Here is a 24,953-nt window from a genome sequence, read left to right on the forward strand (position 1 = left end):
CGGGGGGATCGTGGTACTCCGCCATACGTTCGGGGGGACCGAATGGTCGCCCCTTTCCATAGACGAAGTACTGTATCTTTACACCTTGGTTGCTTATCTGTTCGTTTGGGGAACTATTGTATTATTTCATTGCTGCTTGTGTTACAGTGTAAGTGTGTGTTAAGATTTGGCACCCATATTTTATTGCATCTTAATCCCTTCCCCTGATGTTACTGCCATCCTTCCCACACCTCCCATTCTGTTGTTTGTTCAGCCGCCGATCGCTTGAGGTTTACTTCCTGTTTAAAGCAGCTTTGATTTGAAACTGAAGGATACAAGAGTCTTATTTTTCTTTGTATCCTGAGAGAAACAAAAAAGAGAACATAGTTAGCAACACCAACTTTTTTTGTGAGAGCAACAAGGTGCTTTAGCCATTTAAGAACATCGGCATCTTATATTTTCTGAAAATGAAAAAAAAATACATCCTTCCCACACCTATCACTCCATTGCTTTTTCAGTGGTTGACTGCCTAAGGTTTACTTCCTGTTTAAAGTGCCATTGATTTGAAACTGAAGGATACAAGAATCTTCGTTTTCTCTCTATCCCGAGGGAAACAGAAAGGGGACTATAGTCGGCGACATTAACATTTCTCCTGAGAGCAACACAGCGCTTTAGCCATTTTAGAACATAAGCATCATATATTTTCTCAAAATGAAAAAAGAATGTTGATTACGTTTCTATGGGACTGCTGACAATGAGTGTGAAAAAGTACTGTGTTTTTGCACTGAATAGTATTGATTTGTATTTCAATGTATGCAATCAATGTTACCAACCCACTTGTGCTTGTTGTGATTATTTTTATTTTTAGTTAAGCATGGGTGGAGTCCGCGAAGTGTCAGAAATACTCTGCCGCGCTCAGTGGAGTTCAGTTGTGCTGCTCGCAATGAGTTTTAGAGCCAGTAGTTTGTCCCGCACTTTAAAATCAGCGTGAATGGAACTACGCCTTGCTCCAGAGGGTGCTGCTGCTTTCTGCTACTCAAGTCGACATTCCACTTGAGCGGCAGCTTCTTCAATGTGAATTGCAAATTTCTCAACGTGAGCAGTCACCACATGCCACGGCCCGCCCGCAATGAGAAATTTCACCAGGAGGAGGTCTAGTGTGTGATTTTTTTCGCATGTGCGCTCACCAACTTACATATGACGAGCTGCTTGAGAGAAAAAACTCTGCTCTGCGTCACTTCGCAGAGTTTATCAGAACTCAGTGCAGAGTGCGAAGTGGGAAAAACTTTGCGAACCCTTTCGGAGAAGCAGAATTCTTCACCCAACCCTATTTTTGGTATCAAATACTCCTTTGACATTTTCATCAAATTCTACTTTTTTTATTATTTGCCCCTTTGGATTAGAGCTTAAGCTTTATATTTTAAGATGGCTGCTGTTTATTACAACTTTGCCAAGAAGAACATCCTCGTCATCTGTAAATACTGTGCTCATATTTTTCACTCTCATGTGGCCTCTACATTCTCCTCCTGGCTGGATTGGCGGCTCTGGCTCCCCGTTGCTCCAGGTTGTGGCTGAGAGAAGAATGGCTTGGCAGGAACGAGCGAGTTACTTCTAGTGCAGAAGTAATTTTGGTAGCTGCTGTAGCAGAGTGGGAGGAGGAGAAGAAGAAGAAAGAAAGGAGTTAAAGCACACAGCAGCAGAAGAGCCGCTGCTGCAGCCAGGCCCCTGCCAGCAGCACATTATCCATCCGCAAGAAAGACCAACAAAAAAACGCCTATGCTCAGTCATGAGTTTATTATGTAGAACTACACAGACATTGTGTCGTGCCTGGCTATGGTCTTTCTTCTAGGGCTCATGTTCAAGGTGAGCTCAGTGGAGACCATGGACCTGCACCTTGGGATGGGTGGCATGGGCACATCCGACTAGCAGTGGCCAAGGACTCTGCTTAAATCAGAGATGGAGGTTATCCCAGCTGAAGCGTGAGCAAACTCATCAGTCTTGGGGAACCTGTTTACTGGGGTAATGTCCCACCTCACAGGAAATGGAAAACACCCGCCCTGGTCTCACATTGAATTCTATACCCTTCTATAGGTTGCCGTTCTGAAAGCCAGAATAAGAGGGAATTCAGTGAGCCATTGACGCCTCTAAGCACAACAAAAGCTGTTGGTGACAGCACCATCTGGCAGTAGAACGTTCCCTCTGTTGTTTTTGAGTTTGCAACCCAAAAATGGACGAGGCATTCGCCCACCATGTTTACTTGATGTATATAAGGGGAGGGACGCTTTAATCATGTTTTTTCAGAATTAATTAGTTTCATTACTGAGCCCCCAAATTTCTAGTTCATCGATGGTACAAATGTAGAAGAGAGGTTAAATTCCTATAGTGGCATTGCTTTAAATGGCAGGCATTAAGTACCTGCACTTCTGTAATTTGAAAGCGAGAAAGCGATCACTGGTACATTACTTTTAGTGGAAGAGAAATGGCACGTCTCAGAAGCAAGGCAAGGCGCTGTTATTTATGCACACCGGTCGAGTATGAGGCACTTGAAAGCATTTTTATAGAGCTTAATCAATGTGATTTTTCATTTTTTAAAGCTTTAGGGTTTTGGGTATTTAATATGCCATGGTTTAATGTGCCTCTGTTATATCTTACTTCACTAAACTCTTTTTGTCTTGATTATCAAGTATAAAAGCAATTCGATGTGTATATATATATATATATATATATATCAGGCAGTTTCTTCAAACCTCCACAGACGCGGCGAGAGAAGAGGCGGACCCCACGGCTCAGGCAAAAAATTCTTTATTCACCTGCCAAAGCGACGCGTTTCGAGTAACTGCGTACTTTTGATCGCACACCAGTTTTGCGTTTCCGCTTTCTTTTTAATGCTAATTGTCCCTGACCCCTCCTGCGGGGTATAAATATATATACATTCATACTACCAATTGTATAAAAAAGTATGTTGTACAAAAATAACACTTTAAATAAGTACTTCTCAATGTAGTGCTAAATGTGCCTATAAGTGTCAAAGCTTCTTTATTAGAGAAATACACTTTTTTAAATTTTGTAAAGTCTTCATAATATTTGCATTAAATAGCACAGAAACACATCCTTGGGTGTGTGTATGGCTGTTCACTGGTGACATGTAAAGTATCAGTAATTTTTGAAGCACCAGGATATTGTGGTGTATGGCTAAATACTTATAAGGTCCCGAATTCGAGACCTATTGGCTATGCCAATGCTTGTTTACTTAGGAGGCCATGCCAAGGAAGGTCTTGTAAGATAGAACACAATTTTTAACCCCTTCGCTGCGGGGGTTATTCCCCCGCTGTGCTGGGGGGGAGGGGGCGCGCATAGCGCCCGCATGCTCATGCCGAGCTGAGCTCGTCATGAGCTACGGCGCTCCTGTGCTCATGACGAGCTCAGCTCGTCACAGGTGTATTGGCTCCGTGGAACATTCAGCACAGCGGGGGAATTCTCCCCGCACCTGAGCGCTCCACGGGCCATGGCGAGCTTAGCTCGTCATGAGCACCGGAGCACCGGGGCTCATGAGGAGCTCAGCTCGTCATGAGCATGCAAGAGGTTAAAGGGGAATGCAGGGGTTCTGTCTTTCCTAACCTCCTCCTTACTCTCCCCCATTTCTCTGAATCACTGTGGTAGAGAGGATTTTTCCATTACCATGGAAAAAGTAGAACGTTTTAAGCAAACGTCCCCCTCTTTTATGGTGCACTATGGGAGCTTTGATGAATTTTCCAGTTGATTTACCATTCTACCACAACCCCTGAATGGCCATACAAAACAATAATATGTCATTACCCGCTAAAACGTTTTATTGTGCATGTTTTTACAATAGTAAATAAAGTCTTGCCCGGACCTTTTTGGTTACCCATACACTTTGTAAGCTGCATTTCAGTCAGTCAGTCACGTGTTATGGGTTACATGCATGTGACCTCTTTTCTACAGTGAGTAAGAACTTTGTGACTACATCTACCAGTATGCATTTGGGGAACTTGGGTGGTCTTTCAGGCCTGTGTACAACCCCACCCCTTTGATTACCTGCAACAGGCTCCTGCACAATAGAGCTGTTAGAAGGTTTCAGGAGCTCAGCAGTAGCACCTACGAGCTGTGCTGGCAATAGTCATAGAATAATACAACAGCCTGCTTCCACTAAGAGTTGCCCTTCTGTAAATTATTAAAGATATGAAACATGTTTCATGTTTTAAAAAGCACAGGGGCTGCAGTTAGACATGCAGCCCCCGTCCTCTACTGTGAGTACAGGCTTTGGGCCTGATATCCCATCTGCTAAAATATGAACCCCATATGATATAATGGGATTTATATTTAGGCGTAGGGGATATCCGTCACCGTTGTGGCAGAGTAACCCGTCCGCCAAGATCTCATTCAGGCCCTTTGTAACTACATGTACCTGCATTGATTAGGGGCAACTAGGGTGGTCTTGCCAGCCTATGTACAACCCCACCCCTTTGATTACCTGCAGCAGGCACCTGCTCAATAGAACTGCTGATTTGGTTTCTGGAGCTCAAGGTTAGTTCCTGGGAGCTGTGCTGGCACTAATCCAAGAATAATACAGCAACATTTGCCCTTCAGAGAAAAACTGAACGTTTGAAATACGTTTCATGAGTTTTCAAGAATAGAGGCTACCCTCAATCAATCAATCACGGCATTTGTAAAGCGCGCTACTCACCCGGGAGGGTCTCAAGGTGCTGGGGGAAGGGGTATGTTACTGCTCGAACAGACAGGTCTTGAGCTGCTTTCTGAAGGAGAGATGGTCCTGGGTTCGCCGAAGGTGGGGGGGGAGGGAGTTCCAGGTCTTGGCTGCCAGGTAGGAGAAGGATCTTCCTCCGGCGGTGGCTCTGCGGGTGCGTGGTACGGTGGCGAGGGCGTGGCTGGTCGATCGTAGCTGGCGGGTGGGCGTGTAGAAGGTCATGCGGTTGTTGAGGTACTTGGGGCCCAGGTCGTGGAGAGCCTTGTGTGTGTGGGTGAGGAGTCTGAACGTGATTCTCTTGCTGACGGGGAGCCAGTGCAGGTCTCTCAGGTATCCGGTGATGTGGCTGTGTCGGGGGATGTCCAGGATGAGTCGTGCGGAGGCGTTCTGGATGCGTTGGAGTCTTTTTTGAAGTTTGGCTGTGGTTCCGGCGTAGAGGGTGTTCCCCTTAGTCCAGTCCGCTGGTGACGAGAGCCTGGGTAACGGTCTTCCTGGTTTCAGTGGGGATCCATCTGAAGATCTTGCGGAGCATGCGCAGGGTGTTGAAGCACGAAGATGAGACGGCGTTGACTTGTCTGGTCATCGACAGGGAGGAGTCCAGGAGGAAGCCTAGGTTGCGTGCGTGGTCCGTTGGCTTGGGAGCGGTGCCCTGGGCCGGGGGCCACCAGGAGTCGTCCCAGGCGGAGGGTGATGATCCCAGGATGAGGACTTCCATCTTGTCTGAGTTCAGTTTAAGGCGGCTGTTCTTCATCCAGTAGGCGAAGTCTTTCATCCCTTCGTGAAGTTGGCTCTGGGGGTGGTGGGGTCGTTGGTGAGGGAGAGGATCAGCTGGGTGTCGTCGGCATAGGAGATGATGTTGAGGTCGTGTTGGCGTGCGATGGCTGCGAGGGGGCTCATGTAGATGTTGAAGAGGGTTGGACTGAGTGAAGATCCTTGCGGTACGCCGCAGATGACTTCGGTGGTCTCGGATCTGAACGGGGGAGGCAGACTCTCTGGGTTCTTCCGGCGAGGAACGAGATGATCCACTCCAGTGCTTTCTCTTGGATTCTCTTGGATTCCGATGTTGCTGAGGCGCTTCCCTAGGGTGCGGTGGCAGACAGTGTCGAACGCCGCAGAGAGGTCTAAGAGGATGAGGGCCGCTGTTTCCCTGTTGTCGATCAGGGTTCTGATGTCGTCGGTGGCTGCGATAAGGGCAGTCTCGGTGCTGTGGTTGGCCCAAAACCCGGACTGTGAGCGGTCTAGGGATCCAGTCGTCTCGAGGAAGGCGGCAAGGGGTCTGTTGACGGTCTTCCCGATGACTTTGGCCGGAAAAGGAAGGAGCGAGATGGGACGGTAGTTCTTGAGGTCGGTGGGGTCCGCCGTTGGTTTCTTCAGGAGGGCGGTAAGCTCGGCGTGCTTCCAGCTCTCCTTGAAGGTGGCATTGTGGAAGGAGGAGTTGATGATGACCCGGAGATGGGGTGCGATGACAGCGTCTGCTTTGTTGAAGACGTGGTGTGGGCAGGGGTCGGTTGGTGATCTGGAGTGGATGGAGTTCATCGTGCGGGTGGTGTCTTCGGTGCTGATCAGGGTCCAGTTGCAGAGGGTGGTGGTGGCGGGCGTTGGTTCAGTGGTAGGGTGCGTGGTCTGTGCGTCGAAGCTGTTGCGTATGTTGGCGATCTTGCGGTGGAAGAACGAGGCGAGAGAGTTGCAGAGGTCTTGCGAAGGAGTGATGTCGTTGTTTCCGGTGCTGGGGTTGGAGAACTCTTTGACGATGCTGAAGAGTTCCTTGCTGTCGTGGGCGTTGTTGTCCAGTCGTTCTTTGAGTACCGACTTCTTGGTGGCGCGGATCAGCTGATGGTGTTTGCGGGTGGCGTGCTTGAGGGCGGTCCTGTTGTCTGTGGTCTGGTCGAGCCGCCAGGCTTTCTCAAGGGTGCGGCAGTTCTTCTTGGATTCCTTGAGTTTGTAGGTGAACCAGTGGGTTTTCTTGCTGCCGGGTCTGCTGGGAGGGTTCTTTAGTGGTGCGAGGTCGTCGGCGCAGGCGGTCAGCCACTTGGTGAGGTTGCTGGCTGCTTTGTTGGGGTCCGTTGTGTTGGTGGGAGTGTTCTGGCTGAGGGAGGTGGTGAGCTGCTCGGCGGTGATCTTGCTCCAGCTCCGGCGGGGAACCTGTTGCGGGTGGTGGGCCGTAGTTTTTCTGAAGCTGAAGTGGACGCAGCTGTGGTCAGTACAGTGGAGTCCGGTGGCGTGGCTGAAGGAGATGTGCTTGCTGGATGAGAAGACGGAGTCAAGGGTGTGGCTGGCGTCGTGGGTGGGAGTGTTCACCAGTTGCTTGAGTCCGAGGTTGTCGAGGTTGTCCAGCAGGGCGGCGGTGTTTCTGTCATTGTTGTTCTCCAGGTGGAAGTTGAGGTCCCCTAGGAGGATGTAGTCGACGGAGGGTAGGGCGTGCAGGCTGATGAAGTCTGCGATGTCTTCACTGAATTGTGTGCGTGGTCCCGGAGGGTGGTCTTGTGGTCAGTGTGTATCTGGAAGTGTAGGTGTTCCGCGGTGGTGAAGGTTTCGTCGGAGTTGGTTGAGATGCGGATGGTGTTCTTGTGTACGATGGCGATACCTCCTCCCGTCTGGTTGACTCGGTCCTTCCGGGTGATCTTGTATCCGCCCGGGATGGCTATGGCGATGTCGGGCGCTGAGGAGGCTTTCATCCAGGTTTCGGTGAGGAAGGCTACGTCCGGTGCTGTCGCGTCGAGCAGGTCCCAGAGTTCCATGGCGTGCCTGTGGACGGAGCGGGTGTTCAGCAGGATGCACTTCAGGTGGTTGCTGCTGGTGCTCGACTTGGCGGGGGTGGTGCAGGTCCGGAGGCAGGTGAATCAGCAGGTTTGGCAGGCAAAGGGTCCGTGGGTGCGTCTCGGGGTGGCTCGGTAGTTGGCAGGGTTCCGGCTGGGATTGAGTGCGTTGAGGGTGGCGGCATCGTAGGTGCGTCGGGTAGTCTTGCATCGGTAGGGGCCAGGGGTCCTGGCGCTGGGCATGGTCCAGACGCGGACGGGCGCAGACGGGCTTGCCTTTGGCGCGCCTTCAGCGCACAATCGGCGTGCCCACTGCGCGTGACCTCTGCGCGTTCGTGCGGTCGCCATATAAGGACAAGTGGGAGGGAGTATCAGCTAGGAGGCGGGAGCGTGGAGGACACAGAGCAAAAGGGGTCGTGGCCGCGTGAACGGCGGCGGGAAGCGGGGAGCGGGGCGGGCAGGCACAAGGGAAAACACTCAATACAACAACTTATTAACAAAATAGGCACAAAATACAACACCTGGAAATGAAAATACGGCAGAACAGCTGGGGAAGGGACAGAGAGGCAGGCAGCTAGGGAGGCAGGCAGACGTCACAACGAGGCTGTGAGCAGCAGCGAGGAGCACACACACAGCTGGTGGCCGTGCGGCGCGGGGGTGTCCTGAGAACAGGTCACACTCACCTGCTCAGCGCGGTCGCCATATAAGGACAAGTGGGAGGAAGGAGCAGCTGGGAGGCGGGAGCGGGGAGTACACGGGGCAAAAGGGGGCGTGGCCGCGTGAACGGCGGCAGGAAGCGGGGAGCGGGGCGGGCAGGCACAAGGGAAAACACTCAATGCAACAACTTATTAACGAAATAGGCATAAAATACAACACCTGGAAATGAAAATATGGCGGAACAGCTGGGGAAGGGACAGAGAGGCAGGCGGCTAGAGAGGCAGGCAGACGTCACAACGAGGCTGCGAGCAGCAGCGAGGGGCACACACACAGCTGGTGGCCGTGCGAAGCGGGGGTGTCCTGAGAACAGGTCACACTCACCTGCGCCGCGCAGTCGCCATATAAGGACAAGTGGGAGGGAGGAGCAGCTGGGAGGCGGGAGCGGGGAGGACACGGAGCAAAAAGGTCGTGGCTGCATGAACGGCGGCGGGAAGCGGGAAGCGGGGAGCGGGACGGGCAGGCACAAGGGAAAACACTCAATACAACAACTTATTAACGAAATAGGCACAAAATACAACACCTGGAAACTAAAATACGGAGGAACAGCTGGGGAAGGGACAGAGAGGCAGGCAGCTAGGGAGGCAGGCAGACGTCACAACGAGGCTGCGAGCAGCAGCGAGGGTCACACACACAGCTGGTGGCCGTGCGGCGCGGGGGTGTCCTGAGAATATGCACTACCACTTTCTACAGTGAGTAAAGGAATGTGTGTACAAATGCACCAGCTTAGACTGGGGATGATTGGGATAGGCTTCCCAGAACCAGTCAGCAGTAATTATTTTTTTAGTGTATATGTACTTCACACACTGTACGATCATAGGATTAATCTGAATTGTGCTGTTAACAGTCATATTTTATGTTTCCTTTTCCTAATAGGAGTGAAAAATATGGTCATGTTGTACGTCTGAACATATTACATAATATTTCAGTTCTGGTGACAAGTCCTGAAACAATAAAGGTAAGGCAGAGCAAGATTTTTAAATAAAGTGTTTTGAACATCTTCTGGAGCCTATCATGCCTGCTAGGAATAGCATACTAGCTTACCTGTGTATGTAAAAAGTAGTTATACATACAGAGAATTTGCTTAAACTCAATTGAAAAGTAAGGACTATTGTGTGAGCTTTGAGGTCATGCAATATGTTTCGATTCATTTCCCCCAAACCTCCTACTGAAATAGTCATAGGTGTCATATTAAGGACAGCTGCTTGATGGGAATGAACCTTTCTATTTCCAGTCTTATGTTATAATTTTTAATTCCAGTGTGGATATATTTATCTCTCTGTTTGCATTGATCAGGAAAAACTAACTGAAAATTCAAGGAAAGATTATTTAAAAATTGAGCGTTGTCATATGTGGCCTGATGTACAAAGCCTTGTTCAGAAATTAGTTTGCACAAATTGCACACCAATTGCTTTGTGAAAACAGGAATGCTATTTATAAGGCAACGTATGTACAAAAAGCTTGCAGCAATAGAATGGAAGCTGCCCAAGAAATTATCAGTGGTCAAGATTTATTCAAGCATTCCATCAATAATTGTTTGTTTTTCTCTGTAAGTTTCTAGACTTAGCCAATTCTGTTTCTAGTTTCTACAGGGCATGGACAAAGTTGACAGCAGTTGGGCATAACACATGGTTTGAGGTCATGCTCAGCATACAACAGGCTATATATATCTAGAAGGTAAATAATAAGGGCGCTTGGCTTGTTCAAATTTTCTGTATGCAGGGTGAAAAGGTTTAGCTAGGCACTCTGTGCATTACCCACAGGGCATGGATATTAAGGACATGGTATAAAATATGTCCCGAAGAGCATAGCTGATTGCCATGCCATCCTACTGTCAATCATAATGAGAACAGGCCACAGAAAAACAGAAAATATACTATTACAAGTGTCAGCCCCTTCAGTGATGACACTTGTCACCCTTGGCTTGACAAAATGGCACAAATATGTGTTTTAAACACATATGTTTGCAATTTTGTCAAGCCGGGGTGACAAGAAATGTTCCACACCGGGTACCACCTGACCTTTCTCCTCCACTAACTGGCTTAATTACATCAGGAATGTTTACTCCAACTTTGGTCATCCTGAACTGTTTGATAGCCTATGGAATATTGGCCACTGTGACAAACCTGGGGTAAAATAACATTTGTGGTGAGAATAGTCATGCATAGAAGGGTGCTAAACTTGTCGTCATCAGTCACATACTTTATTTAAATAATGTTAACTACTGGTTTGCATCCTTCTTTGGATTTAGGTTTTGCCAAACTGAGGGCCATATGTATGAATACATTTTGCCATAGGCACAGAATGGGTAAAACGCTTTGATACATCTGGCCCTGAATCTTTTATTTTGTTTTAGAGTGGGTATTGTTCACCAAATGTTATCATTTCATAAGGAATTTGAAGCTGGTAAAATAACAGAGCTATGCCCCTCTGATATCCTACCCATTCACACTGTGAAGCATTTTGTTTTTTGCGATGTATTCAGACAATCATGAGTAATAGATATTGTTCCAATATTGCAAATGGTAAGATTCACTGATCATTAGGCAAATTTTGTATATTTACAAGTGCTGTCTTCTGCTCTGTCCTATTAAGCTGTCGGCCAATTTTTTAAGATGACTTTTAAGTCAAAGGGGCTGATTTTGAAGTTGACAGAGAGGTTACTCCATCGCAACAGGGATAGAGTAGTACCCTCTGCCCATCTCAGAGTCAACCTATCCGATTAGAGGTGGACAGACCTACAGCATGACAACGAAGGAGCCTACTCCTGCTTCGTCGCTGACATACTCCTCTGATGACCCGACAGAGTACAGGGCGTTCTAGGTAAGCCATCTGACCATCCTCCCAATTTAGAGTGAGGGCAGATTGATTTCTTTTGTTGTCCATCACCGTCCGGTAAAACCAGGCAGTGAAGGACAGTAAAAATAAAGAAGCATTTGCAAAGCAATAAGCCTCTTATTTGCTGGAGTTGAAGCTATTGGCATTGTAAATGACAAATGCCTTTTATTTATGTGTTTTGAAAACCTGCAAGCGGTGTGTAAACACACACTTCGTACTGATAGTCCTTGCTTACCAGAAGCAAGGCTGGCAGTAGAAAAGGCCCAGTTACTGCCAGCCCTGCTTTTCGTAAGCAAGAACTATAAGTACAAAGTACGTGTTTACAAACCGCTTGCAGGATTTCAAAACACATAAATAAAAGGCATTTGTCATTTACAATGCCAATAGCTCCAACTCCAGCAAACGCAAGACCAATTGCATTGCAAATGCAATATGTCTCGCATTTTTTAAGTTAATGCTCTTGGCGTTCTAAATGGCAATGTCTTTTACCCATGTGTTTTGGTTTGGAGTGTGGTGGATGTATGAACAGAGACCAGCTGCAGCACTGCCTCGAGGACTTAGAATGTGGAATTGCCACTGGGACCAGAGAAGCAGCTGCAGCACTGTCTAGAGAACTTAGAATGAGGAATTACCGCTGGCACCAGGGAAGCATCTGCGCACTGTCTAGAGGATTTACAATGAAGAATTATCGATGAGATCAGAGAAGTAAGCAGCAGCACTGTGTAGAGGACTTATAATGAATAATTGCTGACGGGATCTGAGAATCAGCTAGCAGCACTGTCTAGAAGACTTTGAATGAGGAATTAGCGAAAGAACTAAAGATGCAGCTGAAGCACTGCCTAGGGGACTTAGAATGAGAAATTACTGATGAGACCAGAGAAGCAGCCAGTGGACAGCCATCTGTCGTCCCCACCATTCCAGGCCGTGTCAGGAAGCTGAGCAATGCACAGAATCTCTGTAAACTCCTTAACTCAACAATGTGTTAATGATCTGCCAGTTCAGGAGAAAACAAACTGTGTGCAGATAAGGACACTATTCATAAACCAAGAGAAGAAATACACAGATGTGAAAGTAGTGTATTTAACTTTAGTTTCTGGGGCTTAAAGGATTTAGTGGCAGCAGAGTGGGAGGTCTTTACTGAAGTATTGTTATAGCCCCATCCAAGCCCAACATTTCAGTTAGTCACAAGGTTTCACAGGTCAACACTTGATTAGTACTGTTGATTAGTACTGACAGATATGCCTGTCCATTTATTTGTGATGCATATATTAATTGACCAGGAAAAATTTGTAAACTTAGCTACAGCCAGTCTAAATGGTGGGGTACTGCAAATGCAGCCGTCCTACAGAATCATAGTAATTTTTGGAACACAGAAGAGACCAAAGCACAGCTCCTCAACACTGCTCTATCTGCTCACATATCATAATGCATATGTAGATGTATAACACTTGTGGGACACCCCCGCGCCGCACGGCCACCAGCTGCTGCGTGTGTTCCCCTCTGCCTGCCTTCTGCCTCGCCGCCGGCCTCGCTGACGCCGTGGTCGCTCCCCTCTGGTTTCCCAGTTGTTTTGCCCTAAATTTGTGCTTGTCTGTTTCTGCCGTCTGCGCGCGTATTTTGCTGTTTTTCCTTGTTTTGCCCTAAATTTGTGCTTGTCTGTTTCTGCCGTCTGCTCGCGTATTTTGCTGTTTTTATTTGTTTTGCCCGTAATTTGTGCTTGTCTGTTTCTGCCGTCTGCTCGCGTATTTTGCTGTTTTTCCTTGTTTTGCCCTAAATTTGTGCTTGTCTGTTTCTGCCGTCTGCTCGCGTATTTTGCTGTTTTTATTTGTTTTGCCCGTAATTTGTGCTTGTCTGTTTCTGCCGTCTGCTCGCGTATTTTGCTGTTTTTCCTTGTTTTGCCCTAAATTTGTGCTTGTCTGTTTCTGCCGTCTGCTCGCGTATTTTGCTGTTTTTCCTTGTTTTGCCCGTAATTTGTGCTTGTCTGTTTCTGCCGTCTGCTCGCGTATTTTGCCGTTTTTATTTGTTTTGCCCTAAATTTGTGCCTGTTAATTTCTTTGTATCCCCTGTGCCGTGTCCTGTTTCCTTCCTGATTGGCCGCCTACCTCGCCGCCCTCCGCTCTCGCTTCCCGCCACCGACATTGGCCCGCCCCTTTTTCTCTTCTGTTCCCTCCCCGCTCCCGCCTCCCAGCTGCTCCGCCCACCCGCGCACTTCGCCTTAAATGGCGACCGTGCGGACGCGCAGCGGTCACGCGCAGCGGGCGCGCCGATTGTGCGCCGAAGGCGCGCCAAAGGTAAGCCCGTCTACGCCCGTCCGCGACCGGATCGCGACCAGCGCCAGGACCCCTGGCCCACGAAGACCCCGACCGACCCGCCTGACGTACTCCGCCGCCACCCTCACCGCTCTCAACACCGGCCGACTCCCAGAATGCCATCAAGCCTCTCCACAACGTACCCACGGACCCTTCAGCTGCCACGCCTGCAAGTTCACCTGCATCCGGACCTGCCTCGCACCAGCACCCACCAAGCCGAACACCAGCAGTACCCACCTCAAGTGCATCCTGCTCAACACCCGCTCCATCCACAGACATGCCATCGAACTCTGGAACCTCCTCGACACCACAGCTCCAGACGTTGCCTTCCTCACGGAGACCTGGATGAACGCCTCTTCAGCTCCCGACATCGCCATCGCCATCCCAGAGGGCTACAAGATCGTCCGGAGGGACCGAAACGCCAACCAGATGGGAGGAGGCATCGCCATCATCCACAGGAGCACCATCCGTCTCACGACCAGCACCGACAACTCCCTGACCACCGCCGAACACCTGCATTTCCAGATCCACACCAACCCGAACACCACCCTCAGAGGCACCCTGATCTACCGACCCCCTGGACCACGCACACAATTCAGCGAGGACATCGCCGACTTCGTCAGCCCACATGCCCTCCCCTCCGCTGACTACATCCTCCTGGGAGACCTCAACTTCCATCTGGAGAACAACAACGACCGCAACACCAGCACCCTGCTCGACAACCTCACCAACCTGGGACTCAAGCAACTGGTGTCCACCCCCACCCACCTCGCCGGACACACACTCGACGCTGTCTTCTCATCCAGCAAGGACATCAACTTCAGCCACACCACAGAGCTTCAATGGACGGACCACAGCTGCGTCCACTTCACCTTCAAGAAAACAACGACCCACCACCACCAGCAACAGACCGCCCGCAGAAGCTGGAACAAGATCACAGCAGACCAGCTCGCCACCTCCCTGAGCCAGCACCCTCCTGCCAGCTCAGCGAACCCCAGCCAGGCCGCCGACAACCTCACGAAGTGGATCAGCAACTGCGCGGACGAACTCGCCCCACTGAGGACCCCGCCCAGCAGACCCGGCAGCAAGAAAGCCCCATGGTTCACCGACGAACTCAAGTGCTCCAAGAAGAACTGCCGAGCCCTCGAGAAAGTCTGGAGAAGGGAACCGACACCGGACAACAGGACCTCCTTCAAACTTGCCACCCGGAAACACCACCAGCTGATCCGCGCCGCCAAGAAAACAGCATTCAAGGACCGGTTGGACAACAACGCACACAACTGCAAGGAACTCTTCAACATCGTCAAAGAGCTTTCCAACCCCAGCGCAGGAAACAACGACATCACCCCATCGCAAGACCTCTGCAACTCCCTGGCTTCATACTTCCACAACAAGATCGCGGACATACACAACAGCTTCAACAACCAACCAACGCACACCATGACCGAACAACCACCCCCCACCACCACCCTCCACGCCTGGACCCCGATCAGCACCGAAGACACCATCCGCACGATGAACTCCATCCACTCCGGATCACCGACCGACCCCTGCCCTCACCACGTCTTCAACAAAGCCGACGCTGTCATCGCACCCCACCTGCGAGACATCATCAACACATCCCTCGACACCACCATCTTCCCCGAGAGCTGGAAACACGCCGAACTCAGCGCCCTACTCAAGAAACCAACAGCGGACCCCACCGACCTCAAGAATTACCGCCCCATCTCGCTCCTCCCGTTTCCAGCCAAAGTCATCGAGAAGACCGTCAACAAGCAGATGGCCGCTTTCCTCGAGACGAACGGATCCCTCGACCCCTCACAGTCCGGCTTCCGAGCCAACCACAGCACCGAGACCGCCCTCATCGCCGCCACCGACGACATCCGAGCCCTGATGGACAATGGAGAAACAGCGGCCCTCATCCTCCTAGACCTCTCCGCGGCATTCGACACGGTCTGCCACCGCACCCTAGTACGGCGCCTCAGCAACGTCGGAATCCAGGACAAGGCGCTGGAGTGGATCACCTCCTTCCTCGACGGGAGAACACAGAGAGTCCGCCTACCACCGTACAAGTCAGAGGCCACCGAAGTCATCTGCGGCGTCCCCCAAGGATCATCTCTGAGCCCCACCCTCTTCAACGTCTACATGAGCCCCCTCGCGGCCATCGTACGCAAACACAACCTCAGCATAATCTCCTACGCCGACGACACCCAGCTGATCCTCTCCCTGACCAACGACCCCGCCGCCGCCAGAGCCAACCTGCACGAAGGGATGAAAGAGGTAGCCGAGTGGATGACGACCAGCCGCCTGAAACTGAACTCGGACAAGACGGAGGTCCTCATCCTGGGCTCCTCTCCCTCCGCCTGGGACGACTCCTGGTGGCCTCCCGCCCTGGGCACCGCACCCAAACCGACAGACCATGCACGCAACCTGGGCTTCATCCTGGACTCCTCCCTCTCCATGACCAGGCAAGTCAACAACGTCTCCTCGGCATGCTTCAACATCCTACGCATGCTACGGAAGATCTTCTGGTGGATCCCCACCGAGACCAGGAAGACCGTCACCCAGGCCCTCGTCACCAGCCGACTGGACTACGGCAACGCCCTCTACGCCGGGACCACCGCCAAGCTCCAGAAGAGACTCCAGCGGATCCAGAACGCCTCAGCCAGACTCATCCTCGACATCCCACGAACCAGCCACATCTCCGGACATCTGCGAGACCTTCACTGGCTCCCCGTCAACAAAAGAATCACCTTCCGCCTCCTCACCCACGCACACAAAGCCCTACACGACCAAGGCCCGAGCTACCTCAACAGCCGAGTCAACTTCTACGCTCCCAACCGCCACCTCCGATCAGCCAACCACGCCCTCGCCGCCGTCCCCCGCATCCGAAGAGCGACTACAGGAGGAAGGTCCTTCTCCCACCTGGCCGCCAAGACCTGGAACTCCCTCCCGACCGACCTGCGCCTGACCCAAGACCACCTCTCCTTCAGGAAGAAGCTGAAGACCTGGCTGTTCGAGCAGTAGCGGCTCCCCCCCCCCCAGCGCCTTGAGACCCCACGGGTATGTAGCGCGCTTTATAAGTGTCACTGATTGATTGATTGATAACACTGAGCTCTGCTGAAAGCCAACCAGTTGCCTATCCACAGTATTTGCAAACTCTGGGCCCATGTGCTTGGCACCATGTTGTAACTTATTTCTGTTAGGCAGATGAAATAGACAAGAAGTCGGAAGAAAACCAAATTACAGGAAAGAAAAAGTCGACAGCAAAGTATCACAAGAGATTAAAGCCCTGGGAATTTGGCTCCAGGCAGACAGGAAAAATGACTTACGTCAGGCTCAAAACCACAAACAAAATAACATTGGGACAGAAAAGATAAAGCAGCCAGACAGGGGGGGAAGGAAATTTATTAAAGAGACTGCCAAACGGCCCATAAGAGGTGTGATCATTTCATTTAGTTCTCACTTTTTGGTAAAGTGTAGGTTTCAAAATTTTAATTTATGGGCTCAAAAATCAAAGTGTAGCCAGGAAGCCAAGGTGACAATCTAGAGTGGCGAGTTGTCATCTTTTCATATCTTATGATGGTTCTGTAAGATTTGTCGAGCAGACCCCTCTAAAGGTCCTTTCCCTCCTTTCCCTCTGCTGAACATCTACAGTGTTGCTTTTCAGAGATGTTTGTTAGCTCCAGTGTATATGCCACAGGATAAAAGAATCCACTCGCCACACTTCTTGGGTGCTTTTTGACTGCAGCCTAATCAATCAGGTGCAGATTTGTGGTGCGACTAAATGATTCTTCCGCATTTCCGTACTACCTACAGTCACAATATATTCTTTTATTTTACTACATCACGTTGCAGCTTATTTTCGTTGTTTTCACTAATTTAGGAAAATGGAGTAAGGGACCTGAGGCACAACATGTGGAAGTGATTCCCCAAGGATCACGCGACGGTTGTAAAATGATTGAACTAGATTAAAATACATGTCACAGTTCTGCAGATAAGAACTTAATTGCTAAATTAAATAAAACTTTTATACCGGGCAAAAGGAGGAACAGAATCAATTTAGTCCATTTTTGCTACTTATGTGATATGAAATGGAGCAAACAGAATTTGCCTCGCTATATTTACTTTTTAAGAAATGGAGGAACTGCATCCGTTATTTGTCGTTTTCAATCAAGTAAGCAGATAGAATAAGACAAAACATTTTGCACCAATCTTAACAAAGGATTAGTTTTTCTTATATAAAAAGATATATTATTATTATTCGTGTGAACTCCTTATAGGAATTGAATGCATCACCTCTTCTTTGTGGAGAAGTGTGGCTCAGGGGTTAGAGGCGGCAGACCCGGAAGCTGAGATCGGCCCTGGACCAGGGTTCAATTCCCCGCCTCGACGGGGCTTGGGCTCAATAATTCCACGGACTCGATAATTCTCGCTCCGGTGCCTACTCGACTCACGGGTTCACACTCTGCGACTCTGGGCAATAGCTTGCTTAATCTCCACAACGGCCCCTCGCGGGATGCCTGGCTTTCACCTTGTGGATACCCTGCCGGGGTTATCTCACAGGGGAATACCAGGACGTGTTCCCTAAGCAAGCGCTTAGATGCCTGCGATGTGGGTGGTTTGCGCTATATATGTACATTTACATTTACATTTTAGCAGTAGTTTCCCCATCTGAGCGAACATTGTCATTGGGTCTTATTTCCAACTGTGCTGCGGAAAAATATACTGAGGTGAAATGAAATGAAATGAAAATAAATTTATTAAGCGCGGTTGCTGCCCACAGGCGTCCAAGCGCTGAATGAAACAGAGACGTGACGGAGCAGAGGAGTTATAGCTCCGAGGATTTGGCAAACAGTAGTGTTTTCAGCTTTTTTCGGAATGAGAGCAGGTCTGGGTTGGACCGGAGTGAGAGGGGGAGAGTGTTCCAGAGCTTGGCGGTGTTCAACGAGAACAACCTACCCCCAGACCTGGCTCTCTTCACTCTAGGAACAACTGCCAGGAAAGCCTCGGTGGACCGAAGGTTCCTGTTTGGGTGATAGGGGATGACAAGGTTGTTGTTGATTGTTGGTCCCGTCTTCCAAAAGGCCCGATGTGCAATGCACATCGCCTTAAATGCCACTCTATGCTTCACTGGCAACCAGTGCAGACTTTTCAGTCCAGGTCTGGCTGACTGGGTTCGTGGAATCTGTAGTAGGGTCCGTGCAGCGCAGTTTTGAACCACCTGCAGCTTCCGGAGAGTCATCTCAGGGGCCCCTACGTATAGGGCATTATTTGAGACCAGGCGGGACTGGATGAGGCCTTGTACTGCCACCTTCTTGGCTTCAAGGGGCAGAAGTGGGAGGACTTTCCTCAGGGTTCTGAGTAGGCCGAAGCATGTGGCGGACAACTTGGTGGCCTGGGTGGAGAAAGAGCTTTTTGTCCAGCCACACTCCTAGGCTCTTAACACTTTCCTTGGGAGTGGGGGGAGGGCCCAAACCACGGGGCCACAAGGAAGTGAAAGGTACTGGCGAGGTTGGGCCTAGAAGCATGAGCTCTGTTTTTTCTCCGTTCAGCTTAAGGGAGGAGTTGGTCATCCACTCCTTGACGTCCTCTAGGCATTTCAGCAGACCTGCCGGGGGCTGCCCGATGTTCTCTTGGGCCAATGAAACCACTAGCTGAGTGTCGTCGGCGTACGACACGATTTTAATGCTGTACGGTTCGACGACCCCAGCGAGCGGTCTCATATATACATTAAATAGTACAGGGCTCAAAGAAGAGCCCTGTGGTACTCCACAGCTAAGGGGTTTGCTAGTTGACACTGTGTCACCGTCGAAGATCTGAAAAGATCTGTCAGACAGGAAGGAGTCGAACCACCTTAATGCGTCACCAGAAACTCCGATGTCATAGAGACGGTTCAGCAAGGTGGCATAGCTGACCGTGTCGAAGGCGTCACTTAGATCAAGGAGGATCACTGCCACTGATCCTCCCTGATCCAGAACCCTTCGAGTTTCTTCGGTGACCGCTAATAAGGCGGTTTCAGTGCCATGCTTCGGTCTGAAGCCTGTCTGGGACGTATGTAACAGGGAGTGGTTTTCTAGGAAGTGGACCAGCTGGGCATTTACATATTTCTCCAGCACCTTGCTGGCCCAGGGGAGGAGTGAGATGGGGCGGTAGTTAGAGTGATCGTCAGGGTCCAGGTTAGGTTTCTTCAACAGCGCCCGCACCATGGCTTGCTTCCAGGCCGTGGGGACTGAACATGCGGATAAAGACGCGTTTAGAAGCTCCAAGATTACAGGCAGGGTGGCTTCGTGTGCCTGCATCAGGACTTCTGGTGGTGCTGGGTCACATGGAGAGCCCGACTTAACTTGGCGTGACACTTTGCCAAGGGTAATTAAACAACAGGGGGTGGTGATGGACAGAGTTTCTGAATTAAGCAGAATACTCTCACCCAGTCAAGAGATCAGGGCTTAATCCAACACCGTTTTTTAGCTCACTGCACCATCCCAGCTACAGAACGTGGCTATATGCAAATTAGTCTGTCCCTGGCCCAGTGCATCATGGGAACAGGACAAACCAAACTACCAAGCCAATTCTTTCACTGGGAAGGAGACGAGCTCCTGGGGACCGGTTTCTGGCATTTCAGCCGTCTTCGGCCCGGCTTGCTTGAATCCTGATGGTGCAATGAGCAAGGGACTCACGTCTGAGTATACCCTTCCACGCTTATGGTGGACAAAATAATTAAACAACAGGGGGTGGTGATGGACAGAGTTTCTGAATTAAGCAGAATACTCTCACCCAGTCAAGAGATCAGGGCTTAATCCAACACCGTTTTTTAGCTCACTGCACCATCCCAGCTACAGAACCTGGCTATATGCAAATTAGTCTGTCCCTGGCCCAGTGCATCATGGGAACAGGGCAAACCAAACTACCAAGCCAAATCTTTCACTGGGAAGGAAACAAGCTACCGGGGACCGGTTTCTGGCATTTCAGCAGACTTCGGCACGGCTTGCTTGAATCCTGATGGTGCAATGAGCAAGGGACTCACGTCTGAGTATACCCTTCCACGCTTATGGTGGACAAAATAATTAAACAACAGGGGGTGGTGATGGACAGAGTTTCTGAATTAAGCAGAATACTCTCACCCAGTCAAGAGATCAGGGCTTAATCCAACACCGTTTTTTAGCTCACTGCACCATCCCAGCTACAGAACCTGGCTATATGCAAATTAGTCTGTCCCTGGCCCAGTGCATCATGGGAACAGGGCAAACCAAACTACCAAGCCAATTCTTTCACTGGGAAGGAAACAAGCTACTGGGGACCGGTTTCTGGCATTTCAGGCGTCTTCGGCCCGGCTTGCTTGAATCCTGATGGTGCAATGAGCAAGGGACTCACGTCTGAGTATACCCTTCCACGCTTATGGTGGACAAAATAATTAAACAACAGGGTGTGGTGATAGACAGAGTTTCTGAATTAAGCAGAATACTTTCACCCAGTCAAGAGATCAGGGCTTAATCCAACACCGTTTTTTAGCTCACTGCACCATCCCAGCTACAGAACCTGGCTAAATGCAAATTAGTCTGTCCCTGGCCCAGTGCGTCATGGGAACAGGGCAAACCAAACTGCCAAGCCAATTCTTTCACTGGGAAGGAAACTAGCTACCGGGGACCGGTTTCTGGCATTTCAGCCGTCTTCGGCCCGGCTTGCTTGAATCCTGATGGTGCAATGAGCAAGGGACTCACGTCTGAGTATACCCTTCCACGTTTATGGTGGACAAAATAATTAAACAACAGGGGGTGGTGATGGTCCAGGCTGGGTTTCTTCAACAGCGCCCGCACCATTGCTTGCTTCCAGGCCGTGGGGACTGAACATGCGGATAAAGACGCGTTTAGAAGCTCCAAGATTACAGGCAGGGTGGCTTCGTGTGCCTGCATCAGGACTTCTGGTGGTGCTGGGTCACATGGAGAGCCCGACTTAACTTGGCGTGCCACTTTGCCAAGGGTGTCAAGGTCCAGAGGAGGAAAGTGCTCAAGGGTTGGCTGGTCTGGGGAGAGCGGGATTCTAGAGGGGGATAAATCAGTCGCCTCCGGGGTTGTAACTACTATTGGGAAGGTGGAGTAAATTTTCAAAACTTTATTGTGGAAGAATTCTGCAAGCTCATTGCATTGGTCCTGGGTTTTGATCGGAGGGGGGGCAGTAGTGACACTGGTGCATTGTTTTATTATTTGGAAAATTTTCTTGGGCTTTGATTTCGAGGTAGAGATATGCTTCAGAGAACAGACAACAGAAGGGAAACGCCAAACATGCTGCCTTTTGCCCAAATCCAGCAAGGCAAAACAAATAAGGGCAGAATGAGAACTCCCCCTCCGCAGACTCACAGAGGATGGATGTGCATTACACAAAATTAAAAGCTCTAATAAAACTTTTGTTTTTTTTTCCCGAAACTCAAGAATTATGAATACACTCAAAGACAATAGAAGATGGGGAACAGTTGCTTGAAAGTAGAACTGTACAAACAATAATTATTAGAAAGTTTAAAAAGATTGTGTAGTTGTTTTACACATCGAGAGGAAGAGGTCATTTCAATACTTGTTTTCAATCTCGCCCCTTTGTCACAAAAAAAGGCTGCTTAAGCCCAGCCAGCTCAGACCAAAGATTTATTATGCCAGCATTATTATAGAAGTATAGCACTTCCATACCCCTTATATGTTTAAAAGTAAAGTGTGCCATACTGTGATTGCTACAATACTTAATTGTGGATGCGTTAACAATTGATGTGTGTACTGATGACTGGTGGTGTGTGTCCCTGCAGAAATTGTGCACTGATGGCTGGTGGTGTGTGTGCCTGGTGAAAGCGTGCACTGCCGGCTGGAGGTGTGTGTGCCTGGAGGAAGTGTGCACTGACAACTGGTGGTGTGTGTGCCTGGTGAAAGCGTGCACACACGGCTTGTGATGTGTGTGCCTGGTGAAAGCGTGCACAGACGTCTGGTGGTGTGTGTGACTGGTGAAAGCGTGCAATGACGGCTGGTGTTGTATGTGCCTGGTGAAAGCGTGCACTGACGGCTGGTGGTGTGTGCATGTTCCTCGTGAAAGCGTGCAGTGACGGCTGGTGTTGTGTGTGCCTGTTGAAAGTGTGCACCGACGGCTGGTGGTGTGTGTGTGTGCCTGGTGAAAGTGTGGTGGTGAGTGTGTGGTGGTGAGTGTGTGGTGGTGAGTGTGTTTGGTGTTGTGTGGGTGGTGGTGTTTGTGTGTGGTGGTGTGTGTGTGTGGTGTTGTGTGTGTGGTGTGTGCGTGGTGTTATGTGTGTGGTCTTATGTATGTAGTGTTATGTGTGTTTGTGGTGTGTATGTGTGATGTTGTGTGTGGTGTTGTGTGTGTGTGTGTGTGGTGTGTGTGTGGACTTATGTATGTAGTGTTATGTGTGTGGTGGTGTGTGTGTTGTGTGTGTGTGGTGTTGTGTGTGGTGTGTGTCTGTGTGGTGTTGTGTGATCCTCTGTGAGACACCGGGGTCTGTCGTCTGGAATGGAAGCTTTAGTCAGATGAAGGAGCATGGAAATATTGCGCTCCTGTGAAAGAGCTGGCAGGTGATTGGGGTCCCCCTTAGGAGTCAAAGACTCTGAAAGCAGTGCCCCTGTCTTTAACACCACCACACCAGTGTGCCTCGAGTAACATGTGCCAGGTCTTCTAGGTGCCTAGAACAACATCCCAGTGAAAGCACTGGACTTCACTGGCACCAAAGCAAGTCATTTGTGCTCACCCTGCACACTCACACACTGCTCACCCTACACACTCACACACTGCTCACCCTACACACTCACACACTACTGGCCTTGGACACTCACATCATGCTCAACCTGCATGCAAGTAACATGAACATTTATATAACGCATATCGCGACAATATTGAGCCTAAGATCCCCCTGTAGCCTCACGTGAAATGTGTGTCCCTGTAGACACAACAAAGAAAACCATTCAGAGAAAGTCCTTGTATTGGCTTTGTTCTGCACAGGTTGTATCACTGCTGTAAACACTGGAGGGGGTGGGGCAGGAACACATAAGATGAATTAAATACTATATCGAACATGAAGGGAGGAGCTACACCCCCGAAAATACAAGGAATGACAACAGGAATGTGTCAAACAGCACAAATAAATGGAGTATGAGAGGATATAGGCTCAACTCTCCTTAGTTACGCTCTTCTATTGTTGTTATTTTGTTCAAATAAAGGGAGTAATGGAGAGCTGCCAATAAAGCATGCCTGCTAGGAGAGGGCACTTACATGAGTTATCACACCCCACACAAACAGAAATATTGAGGGGGGACATTCCCTTGTCAGCGAGAAACACATTAGCCGAGTATTCACCCTGCCAAAGAAACTTCCACCCCACTAGAAGGTGGGCCCTCTCTGCTGGGGTCACCTGCCCTGACCCTGCTGCCCCCTCCCAACAACAGCCCGGGGGTCTCTACCTCTCACCGCTTCCCAGCGCTGCAGGGCGCCGCCATCTTGGGTCGGGGACAACTCACATCGCACTTTACATGCTACTACCTCTGCGATGGATAAGTAGTGCGCGGCTCTCGAGGCGTTAACTGCTGCGACCAGGTCCCCGCGGAGGTCACTGACACCTTGTGGCTGGGAGGAAATAACGGACTACTGTAGGACAAGTTGGAAGTCTAGGAGGACCCACCTGGCAATTAGAGAAGACAGTGCTGAGGCACGAGGATGCATACCGCGGCGGAGGAGGACTCGTGACTTCACTTGCTGAATAGAAAGGGGACGGATGGCCTGAGAGGCTGCTGAGTGACCTCACTGCGGGGAAAGACGGCTGGTAAACAAGTACGGGTGACAGTGGTTAATGACAGGGAAGAAGGACGGAATCTCACGACCACGGCGGCCATGCCTAAGTGGCTATGAGTCTTTGTCTTTTTCGCTGGCTGCCTTTTTGAATATAGTGAAGAGAAAATATATTTCTCTCTTTTTAGCTCATAGATGTATGCATAATTAGTGATATAATGTCACGCAATAAAAAATATTTTTGGAAAAACTTTAGTTTGTGAGAAAAGCATTTTCAAAACAAAGGAATGAGAACTACAAAAAAAAAAGCCAGCGAGTGGTATGCGCGCGCGCCACTGCGAGCATATGTTTCGAATTATCGCGGGTGTCAAGCCGCGATAATTCAAAACTTATGACACCATATTGACACCAATAGGCCATAGGCGGAGCTACGCAACCTCGTATGGCCTATTGCATGTTCTGTTAAAAAACAGCATGCACGCAAAGTCCAATGAAAATGGACCGTGGAAATAACACGCACGAGCTGCGTGGAATTTCCAGGTCCATTTTCAAATCCCCCGGGAAAAGGACTCTCGCTGCGCGACACTGCATGCGCAGTGTACGCTAGGCACGAGCCCTAAAAAGAGGCGGAATAGAAAGGATGCGTTGGAGGAGGGAAGACACGCCTTGCAATTCCCAGTGACCAGTGCATTTAGCGCCCGCCTGTACAGTCTCCAGCTTGGAAACAAGTACCATAAGAGGGAGTAGAGAAACGGAACCGGAGGAGCAAGAAGAGATGAACTCCTGAAAGCTTTAAAAAGCACGTGACCAGCCCTCGGACAGGATGCTGGGAAGGTCACAAGTCAGCAGACTGTTGAGTGG

The 24,953-nt window shown here is 49.8% G+C and overlaps 1 protein-coding gene across 1 annotated transcript in view; it reads left to right on the top strand.

Annotated features, from left to right (window-relative positions):
• Positions 1–24,953, top strand: part of LOC147690172 (cholesterol 24-hydroxylase-like) — a 275,267-nt gene that overhangs the window by 49,690 nt on the left and 200,624 nt on the right. Inside the window, exon 3 of the mRNA XM_086937765.1 lies at positions 9,052–9,133. Coding sequence (XP_086793891.1) covers positions 9,052–9,133 — 82 coding nt within the window. The remainder of the gene's footprint in view (positions 1–9,051; positions 9,134–24,953) is intronic.

Source organism: Lissotriton vulgaris, chromosome 9, assembly GCF_964263255.1.
Source record: "Lissotriton vulgaris chromosome 9, aLisVul1.2, whole genome shotgun sequence".
NCBI classification, from domain to species: Eukaryota; Metazoa; Chordata; class Amphibia; order Caudata; family Salamandridae; genus Lissotriton; species Lissotriton vulgaris.